This window comes from Megascapheus bottae, chromosome 17, assembly GCF_031878675.1.
Source record: "Megascapheus bottae isolate mThoBot1 chromosome 17, mThoBot2.hap1, whole genome shotgun sequence".
NCBI classification, from domain to species: Eukaryota; Metazoa; Chordata; class Mammalia; order Rodentia; family Geomyidae; genus Megascapheus; species Megascapheus bottae.
Window position 1 is genome coordinate 49,052,218 of NC_143525.1, and position 17,076 is coordinate 49,069,293.

At 53.4% G+C, this 17,076-nt stretch overlaps 1 protein-coding gene across 1 annotated transcript in view; it reads right to left on the reverse strand.

The window, feature by feature from the left end:
* The window catches only part of Dnah17 (dynein axonemal heavy chain 17), a 284,886-nt gene that overhangs the window by 253,000 nt on the left and 14,810 nt on the right, over nt 1–17,076 (reverse strand). The window contains exons 17-18 of the mRNA XM_090351293.1: nt 16,721–16,861; nt 16,098–16,241 (exon numbers count right to left, since the gene is read on the reverse strand). Coding sequence (XP_090207419.1) covers nt 16,098–16,241; nt 16,721–16,861 — 285 coding nt within the window. The remainder of the gene's footprint in view (nt 1–16,097; nt 16,242–16,720; nt 16,862–17,076) is intronic.

The following is a 17,076-nucleotide window of genomic DNA, read 5'->3' on the forward strand; positions in this document are numbered from 1 at the left end:
TCCAAACCATCCTCCTCAGAGCATCCTCTGAAGACCATCCTCTCCAGAGGATCCTCTCCAGGCCATCCTCTCTAGACCATCTTCTCCAGACCATCCTCTCCAGACCATCCTCTCCAGACTATCCTCTCCAGACCATCGTCTGAAGACCATCTTCTCCAGACCATCCTCTGAAGACCATCCTCTCCAGACCATCCCCTCCAGACCATTCTCTCCAGATCATCCTCTCCAGACCATCCTCTGAAGACCATCGTCTCCAGACCATCCTCTCCAGACCATCCTCTCCAGACCATCCTCTCTAGACCATCCTCTCCAGACCATCCGCTGAAGACCATCCTCTGAAGACCATCCTCTCCAGACCAGCCTCTCCAGACCATCCTCTCCAGACCATCCTCTCCAAACAATCCTCTGAAGATCAGACCATCCTCTCCAGACCACCCTCTCTAGACCATCCTCTGAAATCCATCCTCTTCAGACCATCCTCTCCAGACCATCCTCTGTAGACCATCCTCTCCAGACGATCCTCTCCAGACCATCCTCTCCAGACCAACCTCTCCAGACTATCCTCTCCAGACCATCCTCTGAAGACCATCCTCTCCAGATCATCCTCTGCAGACCATCCTCTCCAGACCATCCTCTGAAGACCATCGTCTCCAGAACATCCTCTCCAGACTATCCTCTCCAGACCATCCTCTGAAGACCATCCTCTCCAGACCATCCTCTCCAGACCATCCTCTCTAGACCATCCTCTCCAGACCATCCTCTCTAGACCATCCTCTGAAGACCATCCTCTCCAGACCATCCTTTCCAGACCATCCTCTCCAGACCATGCTCTCTAGACCATCCTCTCCAGACTATCCTCTGAAGACCATCCTCTGAAGACCATCCTCTCCAGACGATCCTCTGAAGACCATCCTCTCCAGACCATCCTCTCCAGACCATCCTCTCCAGACCATCCTCGGAAGACCATCTTCTCTAGACCATCTTCTCCAGACCATCCTCTCTAGACCATCTACTCCAGACCATCCTCTCCAGACCATCCTCTGAAGACCATCCTCTCCAGTCCATCCTCTACAGACCATCCTCTCCAGACCATCCTCTCCATAGCATCTTCTGAAGGCCATCCTCTGTAGACCATCCCCTGAAGACCTTCCTCTACAGACCATCCTCTCCAGACCATCCTCTCTAGACCATCCTCTCCAGACCATCCTCTCCGGACCATCCTCTCCAGACCATCCTCTGAAGACTATCCTCTCAAGACTATCCTCTGAAGACCATCCTCTGAAGACCATCCTCTCCAGACCATCCTCTCCAGACCATCCTCTCCAGACCATCCTCTCCAGAACATCTTCTCCAGACCATATTCTCCAAACTATCCTCTCCAGACCATCCTCTGAAGACCATCCTCTCCAGACCATCCTCTCCAGACCATCCTCTCCAGACTATCCTCTCCAGACCATATTCTCCAGACTATCCTCTCCAGACCATCCTCTCCAGACCATACTCTGAAGACCATCCTCTCCAGACCATCCTCTCCAGACCATCCTCTGAAGACCATCCTCTCCAGACCATCCTGTCCAGACCTTTTTTTTCAGATCATCCTCTCCAGACCATCCTCTCTAGACCATCCTCTCTAGACCATCCTCTCCAGACCATCCTCTCGAGACCATCCTCTGCAGACCATCCTCTGAAGAACATCCTCTGAAGACCATCCTCTGGAGACCATCCTCTCCACACCATGCTCTCCAGACCATTCTCTCCAGACCATCCTCTCTAGACCATCACTCCAGACCATTCTCTGAAGACCATCCTCTCCAGAACATCCTCTCCAGACCATCCTCTCCAGACCATCCTCTCTAGACCATCCTCTCCAGGCTATCCTCTCCAGACCATCCTCTCCAGATCATCCACTCCAGACCATCCTCTGAAGACCATCCTCTCCAGACCATGCTGTCTAGACCATCGTCTCTAGACCATCCTCTCCAGACCATCCTCTCCAAACCATCCTCTCTAGACCATCCTCTCCAGACCATCCTCTCCAGACCATCCTCTCTAGATCATCATCTTAAGACCATTATCTCCAGATCATCCTTTCTACACCATCTTCTCCAGACCATCCTCTGAAGACCATCCTCTCCAGACCATCCTCTGAAGACCATCCTCTCCAGATCATCCTCTACAGACCATCCTCTGAAGACCATCCTCTCCAGACCATCCTCTCCAGTCCATCCTCTCCAGACCATCCTCTCTAGACCATCCTCTCCACACCATCCTCTCCAGTCCATCCTCTCTAGGCCATCCTCTGAAGACCATCCTCTCCAGACCATCGTCTCTAGACCATCCTCTCCAGAACATCCTCTCCAGACCATCCTCTGAAGAACATCCTCTCCAGACCATCTTCTGAAGACCATCCTCTCCAGACCATCCTTTCCAGACCATCCTCTCCAGACCAACCTCTCTAGACCATCCTCTCTAGACCATCCTCTCTAAACCATCCTGTGAATACCATCCTCTCCAGACCATCCTCTCCAGACCATCCTCTCTAGACCATCCTCTCCAGACCATCCTCTCCAGTCCATCTTCTCTAGGCCATCCTCTGAAGACCATCCTCTCCAGACCTTCCTCTCTAGACCATCCTCTCTAGACCATCCTGTGAACACCATCCTCTCCAGACCATCGTCTCTAGACCATCCTCTCCAGAACATCCTCTCCAGACCATTGTCTCCAGACCATCCTCTCTAGACCATTCTGTGAAGACCATCCTGTGAAGACCATCCTGTGAAGACCATCCTCTCCAGAGCATCCTCCCCAGACCATCCTCTCCAGACCATCCTCTCTAGACCAACCTCTCCAGACCATCCTCTGAAGACCATCCTATTCAGACCATCCTCTCCAGACCATCCTCTCCAGACCATCCTCTCTAGACCATCCTCTGAAGACCATCTTCTCCAGACCATCCTCTCCATACCATCCTCTGTAGCCCATCCTCTCCAGACCATCCTCTCCAGACAATCCTCTCCAGACTATCCTCTCCACACCATCCTCTGAAGACCAACCTCTCCAGACCATACTCTCCAGACGATCCTCTGAAGACCATCCTCTCCATACCATCCTCTGAAGACCATCCTCTACAGATCATCCTCTCCAGACCATCCTCTGAAGACCATCCGCTGAAGACCATCCTCTGAAGACCATCCTCTGAAGACCATCCTCTCCAGACCATCCTCTCCAGACCATCCTCTGAAGACCATCCTCTCCAGACCATCCTCTCCAGACGATCCTCTGAAGACCATCCTCTCCAGACCATCCTCTGAAGACCATCCTCTACAGATCATCCTCTCCAGACCATCCTCTGAAGACCATCCGCTGAAGACCATCTTCTGAAGACCATCCTCTGAAGACCATCCTCTCCAGACCATCCTCTCCAGACCATCCTCTGAAGACCATCCTCTCCAGACCATCCTCTCCAGACCATCCTCTGAAGACCATCCTCTCCATACCATCCTCTCTAGACCATCGTCTCCAGACCATCTTCTCCAGACCATCCTCTCTAGACCCTCCTCTGAAGACCGTCCTCTCCAGACCATCCTCTCCAGACCATCCTCTGAAGGCCATCCTCCTCAGACCATCCTCTGAAGACCATCCTCTCCAGACCATCCTTTCCAGACCATCCTCTCTAGACTATCCTCTCCAGACTGTCCTCTGAAGACCACCTTCTCCAGACCATCCTCTGCAGACCATCCTCTGCAGACCATCCTCTGAAGACCATTCTCTCCAGACAATCCTCTCCAGACCATCCTCTCCAGATCATCCTCTCCAGACCATCCTCTGAAGACCATCCTCTCCAGACCATCCTCTCCAGACCATCCTCTCCAGAGCATCCTCTGAAGAACATCCTCTGTAGACCATCCCCTGAAGACCTTCCATTCCAGACCATCCTCTCCAGACCATACTCTCCAGACCATCCTCTCTAGACCATCTTCTCCAGACCATCCTCTCCGAACCATCCTCTCCAGACCATCCTCTGAAGACTATCCTCTCAAGACTATCCTCTGAAGACCATCCTGTGAAGACCATCCTCTCCAGACCATCCTCTCCAGACCATCCTCTGAAGACCATCCTCTCCAGACCATCCTTTCCAGACCATCCTCTCCAGACCATGCTCTCTAGACCATCCTCTCCAGACCATCCTATGAAGACCATCCTCTGAAGACCATCCTCTCCAGACCATCCTCTGAAGACCATCCTCTCCAGACCATCCTCGGAAGACCATCCTCTCTAGACCATCTTCTCCAGAACATCCTCTCCAGACCATCCTCTCCAGACCATCCTCTGAAGACCATCCGCTGCAGACCATCCTCTCCAGACCATCCTCTGAAGACCATCCGCTGCAGACCATCCTCTCCAGACCATCCTCTCCAGACCATACTCTGAAGACCATCCTCTCCAGACCATCCTCTCCAGACCATTCTCTGAAGACCATCCTCTGTAGACCATCCTCTGAAGACCTTCCTCTCCAGACCATCCTCTCCAGACCACCTCTCCAGACCATCCTCTCTAGACCATCCTCTCCAGACCATCCTCTCCGGACCATCCTCTCCAGACCATCCTCTGAAGACTATCCTCTCAAGACTATCCTCTGAGGACCATACTCTGAAGACCATCCTCTCCAGACCATTCGCTCCAGACCATTCTCTCCAAACCATCCTCTCCAGACCATATTCTCCAGACTATCCTCTCCAGACCATCCTCGGAAGACCATCCTCTCCAGACCATCCTCTCCAGACCATCCTCTCCAGACCATCCTCTCCAGACCATCCACTCTAGACCATCTTCTCCAGACTATACTCTCCAGACCATCCTCTCCAGACCATCCTCTCCAGACCATCCTCTGAAGACCATCCTCTCCAGACCATCCTCTCCAGACCATCGTCTCTAGACCATCCTCTCCAGACCATCCTCTCCACACCATCCTCTCTAGACCATCCTCTCCAGACCATCCTCTCCAGACCATCCTCTCTAGATCATCATCATAAGACCATTATCTCCAGATCCTTTCTACACCATCCTCTCCAGACCATCCTCTGAAGACCCTCCTCTCCAGACCATCCTCTGAAGACCATCCTCTCCAGACCATCCTCTCCAGACCATCCTCTGAAGACCATCCTCTCCAGACCATCCTCTCCAGACCATCCTCTCCAGACCATCCTCTCTAGACCATCCTCTCCAGACCATCCTCTCCAGTCCATCTTCTCTAGGCCATCCTCTGAAGACCATCCTCTCCAGACCATCGTCTCTAGACCATCCTCTCCAGAACATCCTCTCCGGACCATCCTCTGAAGAACATCCTCTCCAGACCATCCTCGGAAGACCATCCTCTCCAGACCATCCTCTCCAGACCATCCTCTCCAGACCAACCTTTCCAGACCATCCTCTCTAGACCATCCTCTCTAAACCATCCTCTGAATACCATCCTCTCCAGAATATCCTCTCCAGACCATCCTCTCTAGATCATCCTCTCCAGACCATGCTCTCTAGACCATCCTCTCTAGACCATCCGCTGAAGGCCATCCTCTCCAGACCTTCCCCTCTAGAATATCCTCTCTAGACCATCCTGTGAACACCATCCTCTCCAGACCATCGTCTCTAGAATATCCTCTCCAGAACATCCTCTCCAGACCATTGTCTCCAGACCATCCTCTCTAGACCATCCTCTCCAGACCATCCTCTCTAGACCATCCTCTCCAGACCATCCTCTCTAGACCATTCTGTGAAGACCATCCTGTGAAGACCATCCTCTCCAGACCATCCTCTCCAGACCATCCTTTCCAGACCATCCTCTCCAGATCATCCTCTCTAGACCAACCTCTCCAGACCATCCTCTGAAGACCATCCTCTCCAGACCATCCTCTCCAGACCATCCTCTCTAGACCATCCTCTGAAGACCATCTTCTCCAGACCATGCTCTCCATACCATCTTCTGTAGACCATCCTCTCCAGACCATCCTCTCCAGACAATCCTCTCCAGACTATCCTCTCCACACCATCCTCTGAAGACCAGCCTCTCCAGACCATACTCTCCAGACGATCCTCTGAAGACCATCCTCTGCAGACCATCCTCTGAAGACCATCCTCTCCAGATCATCCTCTCCAGACCATCCTCTGAAGACCATCCTCTCCAGAACATCCTCTGAAGACCATCCTTTGTTGACCATCCTCTGAAGACCTTCCTGTCCAGACCATCCTCTCCAGACCATCCTCTCCAGACCATCCTCTCTAGACCATCCTCTGAAGACCATTATTTCCAGACAATCCCTCCAGACAATCCTCTCCAGACCATCCTCTCCAGACCATCCTCTCCAGACTATCCTCTCTAGACCATCCTCTCCAGACCATCCTCTCTAGACCACCCTCTCTAAACCATCTTCTCCAGACCATCCTCTCCAGACCATCCACTCCAGACCATCCTCTCTAGACCATCCTCTGAAGACCATCCTCTCCAGACCATCCTCTGAAGATCATCCTCTCTAGACCATCCTCTCCAGACCATCCTTTCCAGACCATCCTCTCTAGACCATCCTCTCCAGACCATCCTCTCCAGACCATCCTCTCCAGATTATCCTCTCCAGAACATCCTCTGAAGACCATGCTCTCTAGACCATCTTCTCCAGACCATCCTCTCCAGACCATCCTCTGAAGACCATCCTCTGAAGCCCATCCTCTCCAGACCATCCTCTCCAGACCATTCTCTCCTGACCATCCTCTCTAGACCATCCTCTGAAGACCATCCTCTCCAGACCATCCTCTCTAGACCATCCTCTCTAGACCATCTTCTCCAGACCATCCTCTGAAGACCATCCTTTCCAGAACATCCCTCCAGACCATCCTCTCCAGATCTTCCTCTCCAGACCATCCTCTCCAGACCATCCTCTCCACACCATCCTCTCTAGACCATCCTCTCTAGACCATCCTCTCCAGACCATCCTCTCCAGACCATCCTCTCTAGACCATCCTCTCCAGACCATTCTCTCCAGACCATCCTCTCCAGACCATCCTCTCCAGACCATCCTCCCCAGACTATCCTCTGAAAACCATCCTCGCCAGACCATCCTCTCCAGACCATCCTCTGAAGACCATCCTCGCCAGATCATTGTCTACAGACCATCCTCTCCAGACCATCCTCTCCACACCATCCTCTGAAGACCATCCTCTCCAGACCATCCTCTCCAGACCGTCCTCTGAAGACCATCCTCTCCAGACCATCCTCTGCAGACCATTTTCTTCAGACCATCCTCTCCAGACCATCCTCTCTAGACCATTCTCTCTAGACCATCCTCTCCAGACCATCCTCTCCAGACCATCCTCTGAAGACCATCATCTGAAGACCATCCTCTCCAGACCATCCTCTCCAGATCATCTTCTCCAGACCTTCCTCTCTAGACCATCCTCTCCAGACCATCCTCTCCAGACCATCCTCTCTAGACCATCCTCTCTAGACCATCCTCTGAAGACCATCCTCTCCAGACCATCCTCTCCAGACCCTCCTCTCCAGACCATCCTCTCCAGACCATCCTCTCCAGACCATCCTCTCTAGACCATCCTCTCCAGACCATGCTCTCCAGACAATCCTCTCCATACCATCCTCTCTAGACCATCCTCTCAAGACCATCCTCTCCAGACCATCCTCTCCAGACCATCCTCTCTAGACCATCTTCTCCAGACCATCCTCTCCAGACCACCCTCTCCAGACTATCCTCTCCAGACCATCCTCCCCAGACCATCCTCTGAAGACCATCCTCTCCTGACCATCCTCTGAAGACCATCCTCTCCAGACCATTGTCTACAGACCATCCTTTCCAGACCATCCTCTCCAGACCATCCTCTCCAGACCATCCTCTCCAGACCATCTTCTCTAGACCTTCCTCTCCAGACCATCCTCTCCAGACCATCCTCTCTAGACCATCCTCTCCAGACCATCCTCTCCAGACCATCCTCTGAAGACCATCCTCTGAAGACCATCCTCTCCAGACCATCCTCTCCAGACCATCCTCTCCAGACCATCCTCTCCAGACTATCCTCTCCAGAACATCCTCTGAAGACCATGCTCTCTAGACCATCTTCTCCAGACCATCCTCTCCAGACCATCCTCTGAAGACCATCCTCTGAAGCCCATCCTCTCCAGACCATCCTCTCCAGACCATTCTCTCCTGACCATCCTCTCTAGACCATCCTCTGAAGACCATCCTCTCCAGACCATCCTCTCTAGACCATCCTCTCTAGACCATCTTCTCCAGACCATCCTCTGAAGACCATCCTTTCCAGAACATCCCTCCAGACCATCCTCTCCAGATCTTCCTCTCCAGACCATCCTCTCCAGACCATCCTCTCCACACCATCCTCTCTAGACCATCCTCTCTAGACCATCCTCTCCAGACCATCCTCTCCAGACCATCCTCTCTAGACCATCCTCTCCAGACCATTCTCTCCAGACCATCCTCTCCAGACCATCCTCTCCAGACCATCCTCCCCAGACTATCCTCTGAAAACCATCCTCGCCAGACCATCCTCTCCAGACCATCCTCTGAAGACCATCCTCGCCAGATCATTGTCTACAGACCATCCTCTCCAGACCATCCTCTCCACACCATCCTCTGAAGACCATCCTCTCCAGACCATCCTCTCCAGACCGTCCTCTGAAGACCATCCTCTCCAGACCATCCTCTGCAGACCATTTTCTTCAGACCATCCTCTCCAGACCATCCTCTCTAGACCATTCTCTCTAGACCATCCTCTCCAGACCATCCTCTCCAGACCATCCTCTGAAGACCATCATCTGAAGACCATCCTCTCCAGACCATCCTCTACAGACCATCTTCTCCAGACCTTCCTCTCTAGACCATCCTCTCCAGACCATCCTCTCCAGACCATCCTCTCTAGACCATCCTCTCTAGACCATCCTCTGAAGACCATCCTCTCCAGACCATCCTCTCCAGACCCTCCTCTCCAGACCATCCTCTCCAGACCATCCTCTCCAGACCATCCTCTCTAGACCATCCTCTCCAGACCATGCTCTCCAGACAATCCTCTCCATACCATCCTCTCTAGACCATCCTCTCAAGACCATCCTCTCCAGACCATCCTCTCCAGACCATCCTCTCTAGACCATCTTCTCCAGACCATCCTCTCCAGACCACCCTCTCCAGACTATCCTCTCCAGACCATCCTCCCCAGACCATCCTCTGAAGACCATCCTCTCCTGACCATCCTCTGAAGACCATCCTCTCCAGACCATTGTCTACAGACCATCCTTTCCAGACCATCCTCTCCAGACCATCCTCTCCAGACCATCCTCTCCAGACCATCTTCTCTAGACCTTCCTCTCCAGACCATCCTCTCCAGACCATCCTCTCTAGACCATCCTCTCCAGACCATCCTCTCCAGACCATCCTCTGAAGACCATCCTCTGAAGACCATCCTCTCCAGACCATCCTCTCCAGACCATCCTCTCTAGACCATCCTTTCTAGACCATCCTGTGAATACCATCCTCTCCAGACCATACTCTCTAGACCATCCTGTCCAGACCATCCTCTCTAGACCATCCTCTCCAGACCATGCTCTCTAGACCATCCTCTCCAGACCATCCTCTGAAGACCATCCTCTCCAGACCATCCTGTCTAGACCATCCTCTCCAGACCATCCTCCCCAGACCATCCTCTCTAGATCATTATCTCCAGACCATCCTCTCCAGACCATCCTCTCAAGACCATCCTCTCAAGACCATCCTGTGAAGACCATCTTCTCCAGACCATCCTCTCCAGACTATCCTCTCCAGACCATCCTCTCCAGACCATCCTGTCTAGACCATCCTCTCCAGACCATCCTTTGAAGACCATCCTCTCCAGTCCATCCTCTCCAGACCATCCTCTCCAGACCATCCTCTCTAGAGAAACCTCTGAACACCATCCTCTCCAGACCATCCTCTCCAGACCATCCTCTCAACACCATCCTCTCCAGACCATCCTCTCTAGACCGTCCTCTCCAGCCCATCCTCTCCAGACCATCCTATCTAGACCATCCTCTCCAGACCATCCTCTTCAGACCATCCTCTGAAGGACATCCTCTCCAGACCATCCTCTCCAGACCATCCTCTCCAGACCAACCTCTCTAGACCATCCTCTCCAGACCATCCTCTCTAGACCGTCCTCTCTAGACCATCCTCTTCAGACCATCCTCTTCAGACCATCCTCTCCAGACCATCCTCTACAGACCATCCTCTCCAGACCATCCTCTCTAGACCATCCTCTCCAGACCATCCTCTCTAGACTATCCTTTCTAGACCATCCTATCCAGACCATCCTCTCCAGACCCTCCCCTGAAGACCATCCTCTCCAGACCATCCTGTACAGACCATCGTCTCCAGACCATCCTCTCCAGACCATCCTCTTTAGATCATCCTCTCTAGACCATCCTCTCCAGACCATCCTGTGACCACCATCCTCTCCAGACCATCCTCTCCAGACCATCCTCTCCAGACCATCCTCTCCAGACCATCCTCTGTAGACCATCCTCTCTAGACCATCCTGTGACCACCATCCTCTCCAGACCATCCTCTCCAGACCATCTTCTCCAGACCATCCTCTCCAGACCATCCTGTGAAGGCCATCCTCTCCAGACCATCCTCTCCAGACCATCGTCTCCAGACGATCCTCTCCAGACCATCCTCTCCAGACCATCCTGTCTAGACCATCCTCTCCAGACCATCCTCTCCAGACCATCCTCTGAAGACCATCCTCTCCAGACCATCCTCTCCAGACTATCCTCTCTAGACCATACTTTGAAGACCATCCTCTCCGGACCATCCTCTCCAGGCCATCCTCTCTAGACCATCCTCTCCAGACCATGCTCTCCAGACCATTCTCTCCACACCATCCTCTCCAGACTATCCTCTCCAGACCATCCTCTCCAGACCATGCTCTCTAGACCATCCTCTCCAGACCATCCTCTGAAGACCATCCTCTCCAGACCATCCTCTCTAGACCATCCTGTGACCACCATCCTTTCCAGACCATCTTCTCCAGACCATCCTCTCTAGACCATCCTGTACATACCATCCTCTGAAGACCATCCTCTGAAGACCATCCTCTCCAGACCAGCCTCTCCAGACCATCCTCTGAAGACCATCCTCTCCAGACCATCCTCTCCAGACCATCCTCTCTAGACCATCCTCTGAAGACCATCCTCTCCACACCATCCTCTCCAGGCCATCCTCTCTAGACCATCCTTTCCAGACCATCCTCTCCAGACCATCCTCTCTAGACCATCCTCTCCAGACCATCCTCTCCAGACCATCCTCTCCAGACCATCCTCTCTAGACCATCCTGTGAAGACCATCCTCTCCAGACCATCCTCTCCAGACCATCCTCTCCACACTATCCTCTCCAGACCATCCTCTCCAGACCATCCTCTCCAGACCATCCTCTCTGGACCATCCTCTGAAGACCATCCTCTCCAGAGCATCCTCTCCAGACCATCCTCTCCAGACCATCCGCTCTAGACCATCCTCTGAATACCATCCTCTCCAGACCATCCTCTCCATACCATCCTATGTAGACCATCCTCTCCAGACCATCCTCTCCAGACCATGCTCTCCAGACCATCCTCTCCAGACTATCCCCTCCAGAACATCCTCTGATGACCATCCTCTCCAGACCATCCTCTCGAGACCATCCTCCGAAGACCATCCTCTCCAGACCATCCTCTGAAGACATCCTCTCCAGACCATTGTCTACAGACCATCCTCTCCAGACTATCCTCTCCAGACCATCCTCTCCAAATCATCCTCTCTAGACCATCCTCTCCAGCACATCCTCTCCAGACCATCCTCTCTAGACCATCCTCTCCAGACCATCCTCTCCAGACCATCCTCTGAACATCCTCTCCAGACCATCCTCTCCAGACCATCCTCTCCAAACCATCCTCTCTAGACCATCCTCTCCAGACCATCCTGCCTAGACCATCCTCTCTAGACCTTCCTCTCCAGAACATCCTCTGCAGATCATCCTCTGAATACTATCCCCTCCAGACCATTCTCTCCAGACCATCCTCTCTAGACCATCCTGTGACCACCATCCTTTCCAGACCATCTTCTCCAGACCATCCTCTCTAGACCATCCTGTACATACCATCCTCTGAAGACCATGCTCTGAAGACCATCCTCTCCAGACCAGCCTCTCCAGACCATCCTCTGAAGACCATCCTCTCCAGACCATCCTCTCCAGACCATCCTCTCTAGACCATCCTCTGAAGACCATCCTCTCCACACCATCCTCTCCAGGCCATCCTCTCTAGACCATCCTTCCAGACCATCCTCTCCAGACCATCCTCTGCAGACCATCCTCTCTAGACCATCCTCTCCAGACCATCCTCTTCAGACCATCCTCTCCAGACCATCCTCTCTAGACCATCCTGTGAAGACCATCCTCTCCAGACCATCCTCTCCAGACCATCCTCTCCAGACTATCCTCTCCAGACCATCCTCTCCAGACCATCCTCTCCAGACCATCCTCTCTGGACCATCCTCTGAAGACCATCCTCTCCAGAGCATCCTCTCCAGACCATCCTCTCCAGACCATCCGCTCTAGACCATCCTCTGAATACCATCCTCTCCAGACCATCCTCTCCATACCATCCTATGTAGACCATCCTCTCCAGACCATCCCCTCCAGACCATGCTCTCCAGACCATCCTCTCCAGACTATCCCCTCCAGAACATCCTCTGATGACCATCCTCTCCAGACCATCCTCTCGAGACCATCCTCCGAAGACCATCCTCTCCAGACCATCCTCTGAAGACATCCTCTCCAGACCATTGTCTACAGACCATCCTCTCCAGACTATCCTCTCCAGACCATCCTCTCCAAATCATCCTCTCTAGACCATCCTCTCCAGCAAATCCTCTCCAGACCATCCTCTCTAGACCATCCTCTCCAGACCATCCTCTCCAGACCATCCTCTGAACATCCTCTCCAGACCATCCTCTCCAGACCATCCTCTCCAAACCATCCTCTCTAGACCATCCTCTCCAGACCATCCTGCCTAGACCATCCTCTCTAGACCTTCCTCTCCAGAACATCCTCTGCAGATCATCCTCTGAATACTATCCCCTTCAGACCATTCTCTACAGACCATCCTCTCTAGACCATCCTCTCCAGACCATACTCTCCAGACCATCCTCTGAAGACCATCCTCTCCACAGCATCCTCTACAGACCATTCTCTCCAGACCATCCTCTCCAGACCATCCCCTCTACACCATCCTCTCCAGACCATGCTCTCTAGACCATCCTCTCCAGTCCATCCTCTCCAGACCATCCTCTGAAGACCATCCTCTCCAGATCATCCTCTCCACACTATCCTCTCCACACCATCCTCGCCAGACCATTCTCTGAAGACCATCCTCTCCAGACCATCGTGTCCAGACCATCCTCTCCAGACCATCCTCTCCAGACCATCCTCTCCAGACCATCCTCTGAAGACCATCCTCTCTAGACCATCCTCTACAGACCATGCTCTCCAGACCGTCCTCTCCAGACCATCCTCTCCAGACCATCCTCTCTAGACCATCCTCTCCAGATCATCCTCTGTAGACCATCCTCTCTAGACCATCCTCTCCAGACCATCCTCTGAAGACCATCCTCTGAAGACCATCCTCTCCAGACCATCCTCTACAGACCATCCTCTCCAGACCATCCTCTCCAGACCATCCTCTCCAGACCATCCTCTCTAGACCATCCTCTCCAGACCCTGCCCTCTAGACCATCCTCTCCAGACCATCCTCTGAAGACCATCCTCTCCAGCCCATCCTCTGTAGACCATTATCTCTAGACCATCTTGTGACCACCATCCTCTGCAGACCATCCTCTGAAGACCATCCTCTCCAGACCATCCTCTCCATACCATCCTCTGTAGACCATCCTCTCCAGACCATCCTCTCCAGACCATCCTCTCCAGACTATCCTCTCCAGACCATCCTCTGAGGACCATCCTCTCCAGATCCTCTCCAGACCATCCTCTCCAGACCATCCTCTCCAGACCATCCTCTGAAGACATCCTCTCCAGACCATTGTCTACAGACCATCCTCTCCAGACTATCCTCTCCAGACCATCCTCTCCAGACCATCTTCTCTACACCATCCTCTCCAGCCCATCCTCTCCAGACCATCCTCTCTAGACCTTCCTCTTCAGACCATCCTCTGCAGACCATCCTCTGAAGACCATCCTCTCCAGACCATTCTCTACCTACCATCCTCTCTAGACCATCGTCTCCAGACCATCCTCTCCAGTCCATCCTCTCCAGCCCATCCTCTGAAGACCATTCTCTCCAGATCATCCTCTCCAGACCATCCTCTCCACACCATCCTCTGAAGACCATCCTCTCCAGACCATCCTCTCCAGACCATCCTCTCCAGACTATCCCCTCCAGACCATCCTCTCCAGACCATCCTCTCTAGACCATCTTCTCCAGACCATCCTCTATAGACCATCCTCTCCAGCCCATCCTCTCCAGACCATCCTCTCTAGACCATCCTCCCCAGACCATCCTCTCCAGCCCATCCTCTCCAGACCATCCTCTGAAGACCATCCTCTCCAGACCATCCTCTCCCGACCATCCTCTCCAGACCATCCTCTCTAGACTATCCTCTCCAGACCATCCTCTCTAGACCATCCTCTCCAGACCATCCTCTCCAGACCATCCTCTGAAGACCATCCTCTCCAGACCATCCTCTACAGACCATGCTCTCCAGACCATCCTCTCCAGACCATCCTCTCCAGACCATCCTCTCTAGACCATCCTCTCCAGACCATCCTCTCCAGACCATCCTCTCCAGATCATCCTCTCCAGACCATCCTCTCCAGATCATCCTCTCCAGACCATCCTCTCCAGACCATCATCTCCAGACCATCCTCTCCAGACCATCCTCTCCAGACCATCCTCTCCTGACCATCGTCTCCAGACCATCCTCTCTAGACCATTCTCTCCAGACTATCCTCTCTAGACCATCCTCTGAAGACCATCCTCTCCAGACCATCCTCTCTAAACCATCCTCTCCAGACCATCCTCTCCAGACCATCCTCTCTAGACCATCCTCTCTAGACCATCCTCTCCAGACCATCCTCTCCAGACCATTCTCTCTAGACCATCCTCTCCAGACCATCCTCTCCAGACCGTCCTCTCTAGACCATCCTCTCCAGACCATCCTCTGAAGACCATCCTCTCCAGACCATCCTCTCTAGACCCTCCTTGTAGACCATCCTCTCCAGACCATCCTCTCCAGACCATTCTCTCTAGACCATCCTCTCCAGACCATCCTCTCCAGACCATCCTCTCTAGACCATCCCCTGCAGACTGTCCTCTGCAGACCGTCCTCTTAGACCATCCTTTCCACACTGCTCACTCCAGACCCTCCAGTCTAGACTGCCCGTTCCAGATGTCCTCTCCAGGCACCCTCCGGGGTACAGGCAGTGGATGGGGAGGGAGATGATTCAAGCTTAGGTTGGTGCTGCAGCCCATACCTGGGGCCCAGCTGTCCTGCCGGCCTTGGCTGGGGAGCCAGTCTTCCAGTTCCAAAATCAGGATATAGGTCACTCCAGGCAGAATAGACACTATCTTTACCTGTAAAATGATGGCAGCCTGCCCCTCCACCAACCAGCTCCAAGGCATAGCTCGGAGCCAGGTGCTCACACCTGGAACCCTAGCTGGGTGTGAGAGGCCCAGCTCCAAGCCAGCCTGGGCAGAAAAAATATGCAAGAACCCCTTCTCAACCGAGTGCTGGGCCTGGTGCCATGGGCCCTTCATCTCATCTTAGAATATGATGGGGTGCTTAAGATAGGTGGACTGGAGCTCCCCCATGTGCCTGGCAGGAGGGAAGACCCTGGCTCAGAATGAACCAGTGCCAAAAAGGGGCTGGAGGGGCAGATCTCGATACAGCACCTGCATCACAAGCATGGTGGATTCCAACACAGACCTTCCCTTGTACACACACACACACACACACACACACACACACACACACACACACACCCCTCTGTGGACAACTCACATCCATCACCATGTTATCCGACAGGTAGTTAAGAGATTTGCGGATGAAATAATCAAACTCTTCTAGAACCAGGTTGTCCACGTAGTTGACATAATCTTTCCAGGACTGGCTCGTTGTGTCTGCTTTGAACAGCTCTGCGTTTTCCTGCACACGGAAGCACATTGTTGGCCAGGATGGCACCCGCCCACCCGTTTCCTCTCTCCTCAGCCCAGGGCAGGATGCTCTGGACCGCCCAGCCTCATCTTCCCCACGGGTCCGTGCCCAGCATGTGGGCCGCGCATGGCCTGGGCTCTCTTTGCTTTCCAGCCCAGGCCGGCTGCTAAGCTTTCAGTCTCAGCTCAGATGCCACACGTCCTCGCCCAGGCCCTCCCGAAGCACCCCATTCCTCTCAGGCTGGGTTTTTTGTTTTTTTTTTTTAAAGCATCCAGCGCCTCCCTCTGGTCCTATTTCAATGTGTTGGCCGTGGTGTGCAGTCCACGGGTCCACATTTTCTTGGGGACCACCTCCTGTCCACACTCCAGGGCAGGGAGACCATGAGGAGTGCAGATCAGTACACCGTGTCCGCCTGCAGCCGCCTAGCCTGCCTCTGTGACCAGCTCCCAAGGACCCCGGCGTCTTCTCACCGCAAGCATGCCTTGGATTTTGATGCCGGCCTCTTTGACAGCTGTGTAGCGTTTATTGAGGTTGACAACCCTTCCATCCAAGTCCAGCAGGGCCTCTTTCTTGTTGTCCTTTCTTTCAAACAGGGGGTTGGCCGACCAGTCCTGGAAGGACGCGGCAGGAGGGGGGCAGCTTTGGAGACCATGCTGGGTCTTGCTCTTGGGTGGGGGTCCCCTCCCCGCCTTGCAGATTGCGGATTGGAGCTGAGTTGGGCGGGCCCCAAGCACCCCTGCTTAACCTCTCGAGGAAACCTTGTGAGGGGATGACCGTCCCCTTCATGGAAAACTGCCTCCAAAACCCAAAATGGTGCCAGGCCTCA